This window comes from Anopheles gambiae, chromosome 3 (genome assembly GCF_943734735.2).
Source record: "Anopheles gambiae chromosome 3, idAnoGambNW_F1_1, whole genome shotgun sequence".
Lineage (NCBI taxonomy): Eukaryota > Metazoa > Arthropoda > Insecta > Diptera > Culicidae > Anopheles > Anopheles gambiae.
Genome location: NC_064602.1, coordinates 28790727 through 28810398, shown reverse-complemented (window position 1 = coordinate 28810398; position 19672 = coordinate 28790727). Strand labels below are relative to the sequence as shown.

Sequence of the window (19672 nt, the reverse complement as noted above, 5' to 3'; positions counted from 1 at the left end):
AAGAAAGGCAACACAATTTGAAATATAACAACACAAAAGCGAAATGAAACAGAACATAAGTAAACTAAACGTTTGAACACTTTACATTTGGTAACAACGGGGTGATAAGATTAGTATAAAAGTAAATTTCAACGGAGCAGTAAGTAATAATAAATAATAAAATAATTAAAGATGGAAAGAGGATCAATAAAAAGTAGCATTAATGTGAAAATACAATAAAAAAATATTAAAATCGAAAGTACAAAAATGAATTTTAACCATATTTTAAAAGATTGAAGAAAGAAAAATTGGATACATTAAAGCAGAAATATAGAAAAAAGATAAAAAAAGTACAACAAACGAAAGCAGAAAAATATAAACGAACAAAAAGAAAAAGTAAGTAAAAAGTAAAAGTAATGTGAAGAAATGAGTAAGGTAAAAAAGCAAACAGATGATTTTAATTCAGTTTATTTTCAAATAAAAACGTGTGTAGTGTAAGCGTTTATTTTGCTTTCATGTATTAAAAAAAAAAAGAAAAAACGTTTCAGGTTAAAAATATTACAAATATTAAACCACATAACGGATAAATAAAATGCACCATATCGCGCAACAACCTTTGCTTTGGTGCGTACAATACAATCGCAATCGAAAAACGCAATACACTAATAGCATCCATCTAGTAACAACTTCCCCCCTAACAGCCCAACCTAGCTCAAAACAGTTTCTTCTGCTTCTTTAGCTCCACCTGCTTCCACTTCGGCAGCTCCTCGAACTCGTGGTACGTCATGCTGAACACCGTCACAAAGTCGTCGTGCGTCAGATGGATCTCCTTGCGCGTCGGATTGACACTGGCCGGCAGATTGGCCGCATCGCCCCGCAGCATATCCAGCGGGTACTTTTGGTATCGGTCGAAATCATCACCACTCCCATCATCACTCCGCACGGACGAGCGGGGCACGGGAATGGGAGCACCCGGCAGCCGTCCACCAGCTCCAACACCGTTCGGATATTCGATTTCGCTTCGCAGATTTTCATACAGCACACACGACTTCAAAGTAGAGCAAGCAAAAATGACACTTCCATTAGTATACACGCTTAGTAACTGTCAAAACGCTTCACTTACCTCAAAACGCTTCCTGTCCCAGCTGTCAAAAAAGCCCACGAACGTGATCGGTTCCTCACCCTGCCGCACGGCAGCGATCGGCATCGCCGTATCACGCTGCACCGGATGCGTCGCGATCAGCTGCCTCGCCAGCTCCCAACACTGGGCCCGCTCTTCCACCACCGTCTGCTCCCCGATCCACACGTACACGATACTGCCCGCATCCAGCAGGAAGATACTGTCCGGCCGTAGATCCTGCTGCGAAAAGCCAAAGATCTGCCTCATCGTTGGCTTCCCATCCTCCAGCAACTGACAGCGGTACAGCCCAATCACCGCCCGGTCCCACGTCTGCGCTACGTTCGTCTGTACCGCGGGCGTTATAATATTACCCGCCGTGGTCGTCTTCTTCAGCTGCTTCAGGAACTTCTCGCCCACCGAGTTGAAGAACTCGTCCGTCTCATTGCCCTCCATCACGAGACTGTACTCCCCGAGCTGGCCCGCGATCGACTTGGCCATCTCGCGCGAATCTCCCGTCGAGTACTGGCCGCACCAGATCCACACCTCATTGTCCGGCGCCTTCAGGATGTAGCAATCTTCCGGATAGTACAGCGTCTTGCTCGACACCTGCACCGCCTTGCAGGTGTAAGTCGCATTCCCCACCACCTTCAGCACGAAGCTCGTGGGGTACTGGCGTATGTTGACGACAGCGCCCGCCTGCTCCAGGCTCGGATCTTGCGCATTCAGCACGATCAGCGATCCCTTGAAGATCTGCAGAAAGTGGGGCGGTTCCATGCCCTCCGCAATGCGTACCTGTACCACGTTCTTCTTCAGATGCTCGCACAGCTCGGCCAGGAACGCTTCACCAATCGTACGATGCTCGGGCGGTGCATTCAATCCACACCACAGATAGACCACATTACGGATCGAGTTTGGCAGTGAACCGTTCGCGTTCTCCGTACTGCAAGCGACCTCGTAGTGTACCGCGTAACAGTTGCCCGAGTAGAACGTTTTCGCGTACTTGTTCGGGATCTCTTTCACCTCATCGATGCCGATCTGGTACACGGTCATGTCGCCCGACCCATCATCCATCAGCTGTATCTTGGCCGCCATCCGGGGGCGCTGTATCAGCGTCAATGCGTCAAACTTCTCCGAAAGCCCCTTCACCGTGTTCCCGTTAATGTCGGCGCTGGTCCACGCCGGGAAGAGGCTCACAAACTCGGCCGGTTCAAGGCCATCAATAACGCGCGCCACAGGTGTACCCGCGGGGTAACCCTTCTTGATGACGTACCCCCGCACATGGCGCATCGCTTCTGCCCGGTTCTGTTTGTGGGAGCTGCGCCCAATCCAGATCCAGATCGCTTGCGGGAAGTAATCCACGATGTAGATACTGTCCCGCCCGTACAAATCCGCTTGGTCGAGCGCACCTGTCTTTACCAACTCCACCCGGAACACACCGTTCACTGTGTCACAGTGGTAGAGCTTCAGCAGCCGCTCGGCAACGGTCGGTGTGAGGGGCATCGGTTTAACGAAGCGTTTGGCCAGATTTAGATACCCGTTCCAGACCTCCTTCCGGGCGATGCTCATCGACTGCTCGTAACCATCGTCCACGATCGCCAGCTCGGCAATGGCGTGCTGTTGCTTCAGCCGTTCGCCCATCCGTATGCCAAAGATCCGCTCGACCGAGCCGGTCGAACGACCAATCCACACAAACACGATCGATGCCGTCTGGAGGATCATTACCTGACCGCTGTTGAAGCACTGCCAGCTGATCGTTTTCTGCTGGACGCAGCGTTGTGGAGCTGTCCCGGAAATTTGATACAGCCTTGGGTTGGTTGGAGTCGAAGATGCATCGCTACCTGAATGGACACTTCAGGAAGGGGAGTTCAAAAAAGATCTTGTAAGAAATTAGATACATTGGGATATTCAATGTGCTCTCCACTTACAGGATACCGTCATCCTTGAAGTAGGACAGAAAGCGTATGCCCTCGTTACCCTGCGACTCCCGGAACTGCGTCGTTTTGTGGTCGAGATGTAGATCCAGCTCAATTATCTTGTACGCCGCAGACTTGGAACGTTCCGCAGGAATGTTAGCACCAAGCCAGAAGTGAATGTTGCGCTCGATTGCCGCTCCAGGAGCTTTGATTTCACGGCTCTGAGAAGATATAATCACTGTGTAAGATACTACCAGCCATTCGACTTTTTCGAAGATCTACTCACAATAGTGCTCTTATCGCAGGTGGTCCCCGTAAGCGACGCAGCATAGATGACGTACGCACACTCGTCGTAGAACGTACCGTACTGTTCCTTTGGCAGTGTCTCCACATGATCCTGCTGGATGCGCCAGACGTGGAAGCCGATCGAGCGGGGACTAATCTTCCGGAACGCGGTATCAATCTTGATGTCCTCGTACACCGGACGCTTCTGATCCTACATGGAGTGACATTAAGGGTGAGGAATGTTAGTGATGTTTGCAGTTGACAAAAGCGTAAATTGCTATAATTGCTACGCCGAGATATACGGTATTTGTACACCAGAAACTGTTTGGAGGATATTCTATCTAGAAGAACACATCACTCATCACATCAAGGTAGAAGCCACAACGTGGTAACCATGCAGACAACGACAACGATGATGATGATGTTACGCTTCGGTGGAGTGGAAAATCGACGCCTACTTTGTTGTTTCGTAGATCGCGCGAGCACGACACAACCTCCAAATATTACCCCTACGCGGGCATTAGAGGTGGTGGCCCACTACACCGAACCGGTAAAAAACGGATCGACAAAACGGGCAGTCTCCCACCACCACCTCATTTTAGAACCGCACCGCTGCGAAAGCAACCAATCCATCAATTTCCAACGTACCCGCATAAAAGAGACTCCCAAAACCCCAATGTACCAATGTTTGAGGTTAATGACTGACGAGGCACCAGACGCTTAACACGGGCGGTTTATGACGCTGGTTCTACGGGTAATGCACTGTGCGGGAGCAAAACAGTGATCTTCATTCAATATGGAGCAAGGTGTGTCTTTGGGCGGGTTTTGTTGAAATTGTGCTGTTGTGGGAAAACCCACAGCTTTGTGGAGATGTTGCGTGTTGCGATCGGAGGCATTGTGTTCTGGTAGAATTTCAATCTATGACCGTACTCCATGTAAAGTAGTCGATCATAGGCAAGATCGTGTGCCATTCATTGGTCAATATGATTAAATTGGGCTGTAGGGTGGAGTCAATTGGATGGCCTATATCTGATTTGCATTGTTTTAGAGTAGCCCTTTTGGGGAGGTTGCATCATTGCATGATCGATACACATTGTTGCAACGGAGAGTCAATAAATCATTTTGTCGTACATTACAAGGTCTTGATCAAACAAAGGGCCGCTAGAATTAAGCTAGAAACCAACATTGTACAGCGGGCGGATCTTAGAATGATGACTTTTGAGCTCCAAAGAATTCCTTGAATACAAAACATTCGTTGATTTTGTTGAACTGAATACTACTATCGAAATGATGACGGTTTGATCGTATTGGTTGGTTGGATTCTGCTGAGCTCCAATGATTTCCGGATTAGCATTTAAATTGATTGATTTTTGTGAATTGAAATCAATTAACTATGGAGAACTTTATGTGATCATATGAGGAAATTAGACCATATTTGCATATTGGATATCCAATTGAAAGATTATAAAGCTACTGCTACTAATCCATATTAACATTTAATTAGTAAAATTATAAAATCTTCGTCAAACAGCTATCAAAATCCATATCCATACAATTAAAGCACCAAGCATTCATCTTTAACCACAATCCTGCAATTCAATAAACTTGCAACTTGCTGCTTTCCTTCTACTCGAAACGCAGCACCATTTCTACACCTCCACTCCATTTACACCATTTCCCAGCAAAAATGTACCATTCGGAGATGATTGATGGGTTTTTTTTTCTTCCTTTTATTGGCGCCCGTTTTGTTTTAGCCAGCCCCAAGCCCAACCCTTCCCAGCTCACGCTGCCCAAAATGTATGTAAATTGGTCACTTTCGTTCGACTAATACCATTAAAAGCTTTGTTTAATGTGAATGGATCGGTACACCGAGCGGGAGAGTGCGGTTGATAGAGCCTTATACTTACGGGGCGTTTAATTAGATGTACCGGGTGCCTATTATTACAACTTTTTCGTACTTTACCGTGCTGAGAGTGATAGAGGAAAACAAAGGGAAGCGAAGAGGGACCACATTCAAACGCACATAAACAAAAAACAAACCCTGCCACTTGATACTTAATCTTTTAGCAAACTTCACTATTTAGACGATCCACTAATGGATGGGGCATGTTTTTTCCCCCTTTGTGGCACACACATTAATGATTCGCCTTGCTATTGGCCACCCTTCCCCTTTCTTTTAAACGCGTTTTAACGACCTTCGCTGGTGGTAATTATGCTGCATTTACACCTGTTGCTGCTGCCGTTGCGTCGGTATTTGATGTTGACGGTTGCAAGCTAATATTCAGGGGGGAAGGCAGACATGTAGCATGTTCATTATGCTTCGTTCGCTTCGGTTCTCTCGTGGACATGGGAAAATGTAACTGTGAAAACCACCAGTGTGTGGTTTACCGAAGGGAAAATTGACGAGAGGCTGTCATTTTCACCCCAGCAGAGGCCCCAGCAGGTTGACCGGTGTTGTTGATCATTGCACACGCATTCACGAGGTTCGTCGCTTGTGGTATGATTTAAATCCCACCCGTACTCGTACGGGCGCCTGTGTTGACGCTTAACGGAACGGTTGTGCGATGTTTCGAATATTTGCTTTTCCATCACTCAGACCGTTTGCCACTTGGGACACAGGAGGAAGGAGGTGCGAGATTATGCAAAGTAGGGTATGCAAAATGGAGAAAGAAATGCAGAGGAGGAAAAGAGCATCTGCACTGCCACCATTAGAAAGAGCGTAATGCAGGCGGGAGGGCCGACCATTGACCGCTGGCTCGGTTGCCCGATCGCTCGCATTTGCATGCATGAGCGGGTGCAAAGTGCAGCGATGCACAGTCGTGTGCGGCAGGTTGCTGCACTCGATTTGCATCGAAGTTGCCGTGGGGGGGGGAGTTCCGTATCCACTTCCGAAGGATTTGGGAACAGGGGAGGAGAGAGGAAGACGGTGACGGTTATTCCGTTGTTTTACAGCCGATTTCTCATGCCGTGTGCTGCTGGTGGTAGTGGTGGTGGTAAGCCCATAAAAGAAGTGCAATTTTCCGCACCGAGAAATCGTCATGACGAGTCTGTCTTTTTTTATGATCATCGCTGCTCTCCACTTTCAATTGGCGTGATGAATTGAGATATGCACAGCGGTCGGTGCAGTGCAGTAAGCCACCAATGCAAAAGTGTCGATCGTGCTTGGTACAATATGGATTTCACAGGTGAAGTATGAGTTGAATTGAAGCTTGACTTAGAAAACCCTTGTTTAAAGTTATAAATAAGTACCTGTAGATTATTAAACCATATTTTGTCCCTTGATTAAGTTTAATGTATAATAAACACAAATTAAAAATAAAACAAATTATAATAAACAAATTAAATTAGTATAAACAAATTAAAAATAATAAAAACAGTAGTAAGATAAAACAACTTTTTAAATTAATTAATTTTTAAGATATAAAAAAAAATCAGCAATGTCAGATACCAAAAACGGTAATATATTTAACTTAACTTAATAATAAATAAATAAATTAAAATAAAAAAAACACATAATCTATAAAAACATTAATATAATTCGAAGCAACGAAAACGATCAAACACAAACGATGAAAATACAAAAAATGGAAAGCGAATCGCATATTTACAAGAACTTCTGTAACAACAAAGAAGAGCTTTACATTAGTGAAGAAGAAAATTAGTATATGTTTTTACTTGATTTTTACTTTTTTACAGTTTTTTTTCTATTTCCTGTTAGCTATTTTATTTTACATAAAATATAGCATTAAGCACATTAAAAAATAAAATAAAATACATTGCAACGCTTTACAGCGCAATTTGTAAGTCTATTTGTAATTTATAAACAATTGATAAAATCGTCTCCGAATTGACGACCCTTAACCACTGCGCATGTCAAACTGCAATCGAGCAGGTGTCACACCGGCTTATCACACTTCCTCATTAGCGCGAATAACATTCAACCGCAGCGAAGCGCTTCTCGTGCCCATTAGTGTACGCAAGCGCCAGTAAGCCATGTTGACTAACGTTGACGCTGCGTTTAATGCGTTTATGCCATGCAACATCACCGATTGGATGCACACACAACAACAACAACAAAAAACCCCAGGCGCACGCGCCCGTCATCACCCAGCGAGCGAAAGGAAAGGTGCTGAAATGGTGCGCAGAAATTATGATCGATCGTAAAATGGTCCGGTTTTTTTTAATTCCATCTTCTTTTTGCCTCTTCCATTGCCTAGCCCCTTTGGCTACGGCCACATTCGCCACACCGAGCGAGAAGCCGGAAAACTACCGGCACTATTAAATTCGCAACGACGCTATGGTAGCGACCCTAAGGGGGGTAAAAAACCCCTTCGCGAAACCAAATCAACGTCAATTTGTCGGTCGGATTTTACAAACCAACCCAAATGCATCGATGAGGCGAAACGAAATGAAGCAAATATACATACAGTTTTGCCGGAAGTAAGATCATCTTAATAGGAAAGAAAGTCTCGCTGTGTGCGCGGGTTTTTTCCTCGGAATTGTAGTTATGTTTCCCCCCCCCCCCCTACGCTTTCTGCTAGCAATATTTAGCCATGGTCAACTTATCGTAATCGAGGTTAGGCTTAAGCAAATCGTTCGGTTTAAGAGGTGGAGGGCTTTCTGGGAAGCGGCGCGAAAGCGAAAGAGAGGATCATTAATTAATTAATTTTGACCATTCCAAATGGAAATGGATGCGTCTAGTTACGCGCGCCCGGCCGCCTTCCGGAAGCGCTGGGAAGCTTTAATTAAATTTATTTGGTTGCCTTTAACGCTGTGTTTGCCGATCGTTTAGCAGGTTTGGATGATCTCGATTTTGGAATTTGCAGTTTCACCCTGACAAGATGACACAGAGATAGAGCGAGAGAGAGAGGCAATGAAAGCGAATTATATTCAAATATCTCAAGTCTAATGGGAAATTGAATAGAAAGTACAATTTTTTAGAGAAAAATTGGGAAAGTTTTATGAAAAATTGCAACTATTTGAGACAACACTCGCCACACCACTGCGATCGCTCTTGCTCTTATCACTGATTGACTTATTCTAGCTCACAAATGAAAAAAAAAATCGTTTCATGCAGACAATTTGAGCAAAACAACGGCTCTAACCTTTATCGGCCATTCCCAGCATACACAGCCACGGCCATGGGGAATGGGACTGTTCGTTCGTGCCTGATTACCACAATGGCACAGCCAGGGCGGACGGATAATTGAAAGGTTTGCATTTCCTTCGTGAGTTGCTTCTTTTCTGCAGCCCACCTTTGCCATATTGTAAAGCACGTAAGAACATCCCTAACCTTCCCCGCAAGACATAAGAAGATGATAAATAGCGGGACTCGGTTGATCGCTATGGGATGGGAGCTGATTGAAATACGGCGAGAGGAATGAAATTATGGCATCGTAAAGTAAGGGGTAGGGCAAATTTGCTGAATGCAAAGTACGCTCGGAAAGCAATAGATCATTCTGAGATAAAGTTGCTTCTTTTTGTCGGGTTCGTCGCCTGTGAAGTGATAAATCTTAGTGACGCAAATTAGACGGATAGATTGATCGTGGAGCTGAGCCGTAGAGACTTTAATGAGAAAAAGGAAACAATCGTTTTCCTCTTGCAGCTTGATTTTGATTGATAAAATATCGTTTCAAAGTTACAAAAGAAGAAATTCGAAAGAAAGTCTTTGTTAAAATGTAATAGAAATTAATACTAAAGCAGTTTAAAGTATTTATTGTTTTTTTAAACGATCGTTGCCAGGTTTTTGGCTGATCGTCTAACTTTTCTTACGTAATGTTACAGTCCAAAAGCTGTTTTATCGTAAATAATCAAAGAAAAAGTGCAAAAAATGCTCATTCCATCGAATTATGTTTTGTTTCATTATCATTGTTTTAATTATCTCTTCAGTACTTTAAGTAATTCTACTACAGTACCCTATTAAACACATCCACTTAGTTATGACCTTGTGGAGTTTTGGCATCTACAATATATTGTTTAAATTGAAGGCATTGACACCATTATTATCCATTTTCTGTCAACAAAACGGATTATACAAATAAAAGTATAAAATAAAAACTAAAACATAAAAATAAAATGAATTGAATTGCTTAGTCAATTTCTTTGTGATAGAAACAAAGACACAAAACCATTACCCCGTTCCAGCTATAATCCAAAGAAATGTGTTCCCTTCAACAACAACAAAAAACATGAAACTACCAGCACACAATAGATATGCATAAAAGTGTGTGCAACAATTTCGTTCCGGTAAAAGAAAACGGCCGACCTTCAGGCGTACCAGAAATCCCCCCCAGCTAGCTAAGCCACTCCGCAGCAAACACATAAATAATGTACCCTCACTGTCGTTTAAATGGAACAGCACCGTTCTGTGGCGGCCTGTCTGCCTGATACTGCTTTTAGGATTAAATTTTTATGACTTCCTTCTTTCCGAGTGCCCCTTAAGTGCGCTCTGGCCCACCCGCTTTCCGTTACTGTGGGTGGAAGAGTTCGGATGGCAAAAAGATACAAAAAAAAATAGAAAGAAGGAAGTCAAAATACAAACGACCACAAAGGGAGGGAAGCAGTGAAAGGAGTGAAAGGAGTGGAATGAAACAGTAAAACGTGCAACATTGCAATCGGCTCAATCGGTTTGCCGGTCAGGGATAAAGCACGCCATGCAGGGCAGGGAAGGGCTTAGCTGTTGTCGGTTAGCCGATGGACGGATGGAAAACCCTTTGCGGTAAAACGAGAGCAGCATTGATGTGGTTCCGCCACCGTTCCTGAGCTTATTGCAATCGGTGCTACATAATTTTGACGAGCTGGTTTTACATGCGTAATAAGAATGGATGTTGGAATGGCTTGCATGAATCGTGTACCAGGCGGTAGTTATTGATCATTAGCATAGGGAAGTTAGGTGGGAAGGAAGGACACACATGAAGAAGTAATTGTGGATAGATATGTAAGTATATTATTAGAAAAAAAACTAATTGGATCTAAATCTCCGACAATGTATTCTTATAATCTCCTACAACGATTAGATTATCAAACAATTTGCTTGCATCGAAAGCGAACATTAAAAAAGAGCGATAAGCAAGAGCTTTAATGCGTTCCACTTAAAAAAAGCAGCGATAAAGTCACACCCACCACACAGCTCCCAACAATACGTACATAATCTTTCTGATTTATATCCAGTATCTGCATCTTGGCGTCTTGGCGTTTCTCACACGTTCTTCACGGGCAGACAACAAAGCGCTCTTTCTGCCCAATTAACCTGCGCAAACCGTTTTGCACACACACACAACCACTGCTTATCAACCTAAAGCTTTAACTATCACGATAAAGTTGACGAGTTTGCCACAGAGTTCACGCTGGCTAATTGCCACCGCAAGGGAAGGGAAGAGAATATCTTCTCCAAGAAACTATCACACAAATCACAAACTAGCTCACTAATCGCTCCAAGAAAACATTTCCACTTTTCTACCGTGTATGCACTGCGTGTGTGTGTGTGCGTTTTGAAGCTTCTTGTTCACCTCCCGTCCAAGTTTCCACCGAACGGGGGAAGAAAATACAACTATGCTTCCACAACTGTGCGAAAGATGATTTTCTTTCTTCACTTACACCATACACGACACTGCACGACACAAACCAATTAGTCCCAATTGCAGTTTTGCGCTTTGCAAAAGCAGGAAATGAAAAGAACCCGCGGGAGACAGTGAGCGAAAAACGAACCGCAAAAAAACAACAGGAAAAACAAACAACAAAAAACAAAACCCAACAACAGCGAGCACAAAACGCGAACAAACGACTTGCGCGCTGCTGCAAGCGACGAACGTTGCGCACCGAGCGACGATGCTGGAATGAACCGTACGGTGCGGGCCCACCGTACTCGGAGCCGGCCCCGATGGAAGAAATCGACGGTCCATGAAGAGAAATGAAAAAAAAAAATGCCGCATGCGAGGTCGGGGCTTTCAGTTTTGTTTCCCTCCCTTGTTTACGCTGCTCGCTGTTTGGTGCTCCCACGGGCTGCATTCGGGTGCTGCAGATTTCCGGCGTGGCAAAAATAAACCCCACCAGCCACATCCGTTTGTGGGGCCCACAGGAGTCCGCTGCCGGAGGTAGTTTTGGCCAGTATTAGTGTCGCTTTGTCACGGTCAGGGCTGTGTCATAGCGCCTTGATGAGATGATCCGTTTGATGTAACTGAGGCCGAGATGAGGCCAGAGGCGAGTGAAAAGCATTGATAAGGGTTTCATTACGATATAATGAACGCTTTCCGATCCAGTTTGGACAAGTCCAAGGCCAAGTGAAGACCCTTTAGGTAAAAGGCTTTTGCGCAAATTGAGCTCACATTTATTGATATTGGGGGCCTTCACGATTCTAGTTAGTTTTTTGTATGGAGTTTGACAGTTGGAGGCTGAAATCATGTAAACAATCCATACAAAACCACACAAAAAACTAGCCTGCGATTTTCAGTTTAGAAAATTTTAGCCTAAAAGCTAGAATTAGATTCGAGTACCTGCTCGAAAACACGGGTTTGTTTACATTTAACCCAAGGTGCATTAAAGAAATCAGGTGATAGAATCCAAAATCACAGCAATGGGTGAAAACTTTTGCTCCAACGAGCTTTCTGGAGGCTTGACGAATACTCGAAACACTCTTACAATCTTCATTCAGAAGCAGAAGAGATAAAAATCAGCATTCTAAATTCATACACCTTGGGATAAGCCCACCTGTATATTATACTCACTTAGATAGCTGCTCGAAAACTGCTATACAATGCACACAGCTGACAGGCTGAAATTTCAGCCTACGAGCTTCAAACGGAAAGGGCCCCATTGTCAGAGTTTCATTGTGATAAGTTAAGCAATGCCATAAAACATCTAATTTTCAAATTGAAAGATGCTCTTGTCAAACCAACTTAGAAATGTTAAAGAACATATTGATCAAAACATGAAAATTGAATTCTAAAAGGCATCTTAATTCCTTTAAAAATTGATAATCATCCTAATTAGTACTAAAAACTAACAATGACTATTAAATATTAAGCAATTCGATTGAAGAAATATTGTCAAATAGCTAAATGTTTTTGAATATTTCCATTTGTGTCATAACTTCTTTTCATTGTTAAGCTCAAATCACGACCATGTGCTAAACTATGTATCACGCAACAGCGTGGTCTAATTCCTAATTGTCTTTCCTTGTTTCTTTAATATGTACGTGAAAAAGCTCCTATAGCTAATCTCTTGATTGATCCCTCAAACGACATGTACAACATGATATACATATTCCTGAACCAAACGACACGATCTGCAGGCGGATTTCGATTCCGTTTCGTTTCCGAGCACGATCTCGAATGAAGACTTACGCATGGGACAGAAAGCCAGAAAGTTGAATTGAAAAGCCTTTCTTTGCCCATCCATCACCCAGACACGGGGAGGTTCTTGCTCGTGCTGCGGATGTGTGTGGCGGATGCGGAGGGCTAATATACCATTGAAGCTGTTTTCGAAATTGATTGAGTAATGAACCGTAAATAATTCGATTTGATCGCTTTTCGAACGCCGTTCTGGCCCGCCATTACCGGCGTCATTACGTTCTTGCCGCTACGGTTCCCTGAACGCGCAAGGGGAGGACATGATCGCACAAAGGGCTAGAAGTGGGGAGGGGAGCGTTTGATGCTCTACTCACGCACCAGAAAACACAATGCCCGTAACACGAACCGGGGTGGCAAAGGGAAGAAAATCCCTTTCCAGCCGGAAAGAAAGATCGTTTTCTTCGTGACGGCGAAGAAAGAAAGGGTTGACTCAGAAGTAGCGCCACACGAAGCAAAGCGAAACAGCAAAGAAAGCAACGCGCGAGCGCTACACAGTCGATCATTCTTGTGCTTGAGAGTTCATTGAACCGATAAATTACACGCGACACACGCGAGCGCATTGGCGAGCGCGGTTGGAAAATGAAAACGGAAAACATACGTAGCGCGCGCGCGTGCGGATGCACTTTCCGGCCCTTTTGGCCGAGTAAAATGGGGCGCCCTTCTTTGAGGTGTTAAAGGGGCACGATCCGTGTCAACGGTGCCGTTTGTTAGGCGGATTGTCGGGGGGGATACAACACACAGACACAGACGGACAGACAGAGCAAGCGTTTTGCGGCATGTTTGTCTTGTGATCGTCCATTGCACGCGCCTGTAAGTTGGGCCTTTCTTTCGCAACTTCCTACCAGCGCATGCCCTCGCTCAGCAAAGGAGGTAAATGTATTGGACAATAAAAACAGAACAGCCCCATGCCCGCATAAGATAATTCATCCCCATAAAAGGGGGAGTAGAAGAATAAAGGGCCCCCCTGGAAGGAAAGGGGCGATATTCTTTGTGTTTGTTTTGCAAGCAACAAAAGTTCAAAGCATTTGGCCCCTTCCTGCCCCTTTTCATTGGCAAAGTGTAGCGAATGTGACACAAGGGGAGGTAAATTTAGTTTGTCCCCCCCCCCCCCCCATTCATTTTTACAATAGGTACATATCGAATGGTGCGTTTGCTCTGGCAAGCTTTCCTGTGATGATCGAGCGAATTGCACACAAATAAAAGGGACCAACCCCTTGGACAGAGGATCGTGTGTGTGAGTGTCTGTGATTGTAGAGAGCATAAAAGTAGGTAATTGCAACGATTGAAGAAAAACTAAAGGAACACATTGTTGCAAAATGGGTTAGGTGTGTCAATTGATGCTTGGAGAAGTTGGAAACATGATCAAAGTGAAATGCTATTAGCTCTCTATCATTATCGAGTTGTAGATAATAGCATGGACATAATGGATAGACAAAAGCGGATTTCAAACATAGGAAAAAAGCTTTCTATTTATACAGAATAAATATCTACAAAATGAATTTATTGTAATCAAATTACTAATTATTATAATTCATAAAAAGAAATTGGGGAAGGTACGTAAAGACGAACACGTTTAGGAAAACGTTAAAAATCTAGGGATATATCAATACAACGACCAAGAAACCGTGCACACCTTATCTTACTTTCATGTTTTATCAGAAAATGTGTTGAAACTTTTAAGTTTTTATCGATTTTTATGTTTTGTTTCTTTAAATAAAAATTTTGGTTTTTCGGGCAGTTTTGAAATGTGCGGGTAAGACGGACACTTAATATAAGAAAGATAGAGACCATGAAGGGTAAAATGGATACCTGTAGAATTGTTGGAAATTGAAGAAGTTTATAATATGTTTACATATTCCATCGCTTTTCACGTCCCAGTAAGTACAAAAACCAATTGTAGCCCAATTGCAAATGCGGTTCATTTAGCCGTGAATTTAGGAATTGTAAGTACCCCTTGTAACATATCGAAGAATTCAGAATCTAACGCATATCGATTATAGGTCCTAAGGATCGGGTACATCATTTTTAGGGACTTTTTCATAGGCCAAGCCATTGTTTCCTCCTTGTCAAAATTCATATTTTTGATACTTGTAATCCCACAGATTCTCTCATCTATTCCTGAACGATGTCATATACGATGTCTCTTCTGTACATTGATTAAAGTTGTCCAAATCGTGGCTAGATATTGGATTTTGTGAAGTGCCTCAACAGGAAGTGAATTCGGTATCCACCTTTCCCTACAACAAAGTGTCCGTCTTTCTCGCATTGATCTCAGGGTACTTAAACCACCAGAAGACAAGATTTTTTATTACTTTCATACTCGTTATTTTATCAGATTTTGCTTAATAATTACGATATCTCATTCATGTAAAAGAAAATATTTCCAATTTCTCCAGACAAGTATATTGATCAATTAAAATGAAATTTTTAATCAAATGTTCTTGTTTGCAACCTTTGTCTTTAGTTTTTTTTTTGTAGCAAAGAAATATTTGTTTTTTTTTTAATAGTTTCCCCTTTGCCTGGAATTAAAAAAACCTTACAACCTTCAGACTATTTTAAACCCCCTTTTTCATAACTACAAGCCTTCTCCAGAGTAACCAGAATGCAGTTCCCAAAATTAATATCCAAAAATTGTACAGCTCGAAATGTAATCACTACCATTAGCCACACTGCTCAACGCTTCCAAATTAAAACCCGAACGATTTGGGTGTAAAGTTTTACCTTTCAAGAGGCCAAACCATCCCGCAGCCGGAGCAGTAGCACTCAGCACCGGTCAACACGAATGGAGACGCGTCTTCACTCTCCACCAATTATCCAGTATGACGAATCGTGTGAATCGTTCCCGACGCTGGCAGACGGAGTGCAGGAAACGGCAGTTCCCCAGTCTAATGGCAGTTCCGAGAAGATGACGATGACCCTTCCCCCGCTACGGTCATTATGTTAGAAATTTGTAATCTTTTCCATCTCGCCTATTCCTGCGCTTTTCCTTGTTTCGCTGTGTCCGCTACAGTGCGGAAAGCATCGTTTGGATTTTGAGAGAATCCGAATGTTCTTTCTACCTTTGCAGAGAAGATCATTTTTTAAACAAGAACTTCTAGGCTCACGAAGTTTCCCATCGTCTGGCATCATCGTTATGTTTCGTACCATTATTTCTGTCCCAAAAATTACAGAAAAACAAGTTCGACACACGTCGGTGATTCGATTCGAGATTGGAGCGCCCTGTCAACACCTTCATTCACCGGTGATGGTTCACGCTTCATCACGCTTTATGTGGGCAAGAAGTGACGCGTATAATCGCGAGCGATTTGGAGCCAGGCGTTTGGTTGTTTCTTACCGTGCCGAGGGGTAAATATAGCACACATTCCTTCACCCGCCAAACTTTTATTATGGTTACGGCATGGGCACTGGCGGCTTTGACCTTTCCCAGCGTGGCACCGGTTCGTATATACACAACTGAATTGGGAGGGGAAGATAGCACGCCTCACAAACAGTACAACAGAACCGTCTAGCTGCTGCCACAACGGAGCGCTCGTTGTTGGATGTGACTGCAACGATAAACATGCGCCCCACACACCCTTCAAACGCTTGGGAAGCGGGCAGTTCGTACACGAAAGCATCAGACACGCTGGTAGGGCACGGAATGGCTTTTCCTCCTTTGCCGTGCAGCACCAAATAGCAGAGCAGCCCTCACAATTTGCCTTTGCCAAACACGTCGTCTAACGAGAACGTTAGCTGTTAAGGGAAAGGCAATAGGCGCGGATGAGCTTCGATCGACAATTTTTGCGCAACGATGCCGCGTCGATCGCGTAGAAGAAGATCGCTTCGGGAAGCGGGTACACACGGTAAAGGGCCGTGAACAAGATCGTGCCTGAATTTTCCCGCCAGGGGTTTGGCATTACACATTTGGCATTCAACGTGAATGGAGGAGAGTCAAAGAAGATTGAAAGGTATCGCGGCGTGGCAATAGAGCACCATGCCACTTTTTCCAATTATGTATGGAAAAACGAGGCTTGCAGTGGAAATAAAAGGAAGAGAGAGATGATTCGAAGGCAGAGGGTAAAATTGATCAACGTGCAAGCATTGTGATTCTCGTGAAATAGGTGTGTGCGCGCGCAGTCGATAGATAGAGATATATGTGTTTAAGTCCTGTAAAATGTACGTGAACATTATTTCTTGTTATTATTGTATTTTGTTTTCTGTACTTCTACTACTTTTGAATAATAACCTTTCATGCATAGTAATTACAAATTATTTATTTTAAGATGATTCCGATTTCGATTCCGATTTTATCCGATTTTAATGCCATGAATGAAAGAAGAAAGAAGGTTCAGGGTCCAGATTAGATTACGATCGACAACCTTCGTTGCGTTAGGCCGCTAGCTCTGGCACAGCATCATGGGATCGTCGCTATTCTCGGTCAATAATTAGTGTACAGGTGTTATGAGCTACAACTCAATTTAATTATGAAAATAAACAAATTTACACAGTCTAGCATAAACTCTTTTTGGATTGTCCCTTTTTTCAAGACTTTGCACTCATTTCAAAATATTCATTTAAAAAGCAAATATTTTTAGTCACTTTGCCTGCACACACACGCTGCAATTTTGCCATCGCAATTCCACAATCAATTCGACATGAATCATTCATTCCGACTCGGTTCGGGCCATTCAAACCTTCTTTTAATTCAACTTTTTGTTTGTCACAGACCACAAACGATTCTCCGTCGATCCGATTATTATTATACCACCAGCTTAGCGGTGCCGTTTTTTGCTCTGTTCTGTTGCTCTGTACCCATCGTTCTGGCCGAGGCAACAGTTTTCGGTTCCCATCCATCCAACCATCCGATACGAGTGAACGTAACATTTACCATTACGCATTTTTCACAGCCCCGTCCAAAAACCCACCCAACGTTACCACAATGGTTTTGGGATAATTCTCGAGGTTCCATGGCTGTTTTTTGTTTATTTCAAAAAGCAAATTCTCTTCGCTGGAGCTTTTCCATTTTTTGTTTGTTCTACCGCTCGAAACCGACTGGTGGATGAAATGCAAGTAACGGGGTGTGTGAGTGGGGAAGTAGAATAACGATGTCACCGGAAGTTGGGTGCTGTAAAGTACGCGTAGAGTCACTGAGGTTGGGAATGCGTGGTGTGTGGGGAGGTGATGAATGGTCGTCTAAATAATGGTAATTTATGGTTCAGCAAGCACCGAATAGGGCCTCTGCTGACGTGCTCTTTGCTTTAAGCTCTTTTTCTCAAACAGGTTGAAAATTAATATATTAACAAGTGGCCTCAAAACACAGCTGATTCGAGAGAAATCGGGATTCTTCAATTTAATTTAAAATATGTAAGTAATTTTAAATATACTTAAAAATCAACGTTCACCTCACCACTGCGCTACTTACCAAAAACGGGTTAGTGTTGATCATTTTACAGCTCGAATGACACAATCAATTCTTCTTCTTGTTTCACTTTTCAATTTTTCACCAATTCGATCTTGCAGTCACATAATCCACACACGCGCTGCGGGTTGCAATTTTCCCCCCAAAAACCACACTTCCGGAGTTTCGCTTTAACTGCCACCGAGAAGCTTAATCACACACACTTAAAAATGAGGAAAAATCAAACAGCCACAACATTAAACTTGTCCTCCCCTTTTTACCAATCAGCACTAACGATCATTAGACGATCGTTAATCGATGGGAGAAATCACAGGAAACTCACGGTCTCGCCCTAGTCTGCAGCTAATTTTCGTTTTAGCTTGTCCCACACGAGTCTTGCGAGCGTCGCGCGATCGTCGACCGTCGGGGAGCGAATTTCACTTTCAACTAATCGGCTGCAAACTGTCACGCACGAACCGACCCGTCACAACGTGCTCGCACAACCCCGCGCGGGGCCTCCAGGGGAGGAACCCCGTTCTAGCGCGCTCCCACAAACTTCAAGGCAACTGTGCTGGAGGGTAGGTTGGAAGGGCGTGGGTTATTGTTGGATGAATTCTCCAGTCCATCACCACCGAAGGAAGGGCGAGGGGGGAGGGGTGTAATTGTACCCTGGGTAGTGGTGGAAAGCCGTTCTTTAGTGTTACCCATCCTAAAAGCGCTGGGCTTGGCTTCTCCTACTTCCAGAGCGGGCACGGAGAGGCAGAGCGAGAGTGCACTAAACGACACTCAGTGGAACAATAAAGTAGTGGAAGGAACGGTGACCGTGGCTGATTCGGAAAACCGTATCCCTTCCCTCCTCATGTAGCCTAACCGTGGGACTGTTGACTTTTTGGTTTTGTTTACTGTACTACAACAACCTGAAAAGAATGGATAGAACACAACGCCCGCAAAACACCCCAAAATTGTTTGCACCACCACTTCACTACAATAACTGGTTCTGCATGTACTAACTGTCACACGATCATCGATCACTAATTGGACACAGCTTTTTGTGTTGGTTAGTATCTTTAATAAAGTACCCACGGGAAAGGATGCAAAACAGTGTTTACTCGGTCAAAGGCAAACCGTCAACTAAAACGCCCGTTTTTTTGCAGATCACCCACACACCGATCAACAAGATCCGACACCGTATCGAATCGATCATCCCAAAAAATCGATCAAACGGTATGTTTGTTTTGTTTTGTAATGTTTAGTGTGTCTCAAACTAACATCAGAAGGTCTCAAACTCACAATCTAACGAAGAAAATGAAGATTTTACCACAATATTCAGAACCACACACTCCCGCGAATAGCCCGCGTGATAAGATCGACGCCCGACTGGACACTAACTGCATGATAATATGATTAGCGAGCTGTGTATCGAAGTTCGCGAAACCGTTGATGGGTTTCAAAGAAATGCTTCAACAACATAAAAAAAAGATCATTCGCAACATACGCAACCCACCCTCTCCCGTTTTGCTGCGATCAGTAAATGCGCGGCAGGGGAAAAAAAAGCCGACCATCTAGTTCTGGCTTTTCACCAGCTCCCCCCGATCAATCGGCTTCTTTTTCTCCTAAAACATTTACGCGCCTCGCTGGATGGCCATTTATG

The 19672-nt window shown here is 43.7% G+C and overlaps 1 protein-coding gene across 3 annotated transcripts; it reads right to left on the bottom strand.

Annotated features, from left to right (window-relative positions):
• Positions 1-431: 431 nt before the first annotated feature.
• Positions 432-19357, bottom strand: LOC1280190 (villin-like protein quail). 3 transcript variants are annotated; one of them, XM_061654412.1, is made up of 6 exons: positions 19340-19357; positions 18046-18244; positions 3299-3508; positions 3025-3233; positions 1103-2948; positions 432-1027 (listed from the first exon to the last, which is right to left on the bottom strand). In XM_061654412.1, exons 2-6 carry the CDS (start codon positions 18067-18069, stop codon positions 692-694), a joined length of 2625 nt encoding a protein of 874 aa, XP_061510396.1. In that variant the 5' UTR covers positions 18070-18244; positions 19340-19357; the 3' UTR covers positions 432-691. The 3 variants fall into 3 exon arrangements, with proteins under 3 accessions (XP_061510396.1, XP_061510395.1, XP_061510394.1); XM_061654411.1 differs by lacking the exon at positions 19340-19357 and having other exon boundaries at positions 18046-18771; XM_061654410.1 differs by lacking the exons at positions 18046-18244; positions 19340-19357 and adding an exon at positions 10444-11141.
• Positions 19358-19672: the final 315 nt, after the last annotated feature.

Bases quoted from the DNA above. Each gene is read 5' to 3' on its own strand.
- LOC1280190 (XM_061654410.1), bottom strand. From the start codon at position 10,476: ATGCAGATACTGGATATAAATCAGAAAGATTAT. The intron at 3,509-10,443 runs GTACGTATTGTT...CACTCCATGTAG, and splicing joins ATATAAATCAGAAAGATTAT to GATCAGAAGCGTCCGGTGTA. The intron at 1,028-1,102 runs GTAAGTGAAGCG...TCTACTTTGAAG, and splicing joins GGGACAGGAAGCGTTTTGAG to TCGTGTGTGCTGTATGAAAA.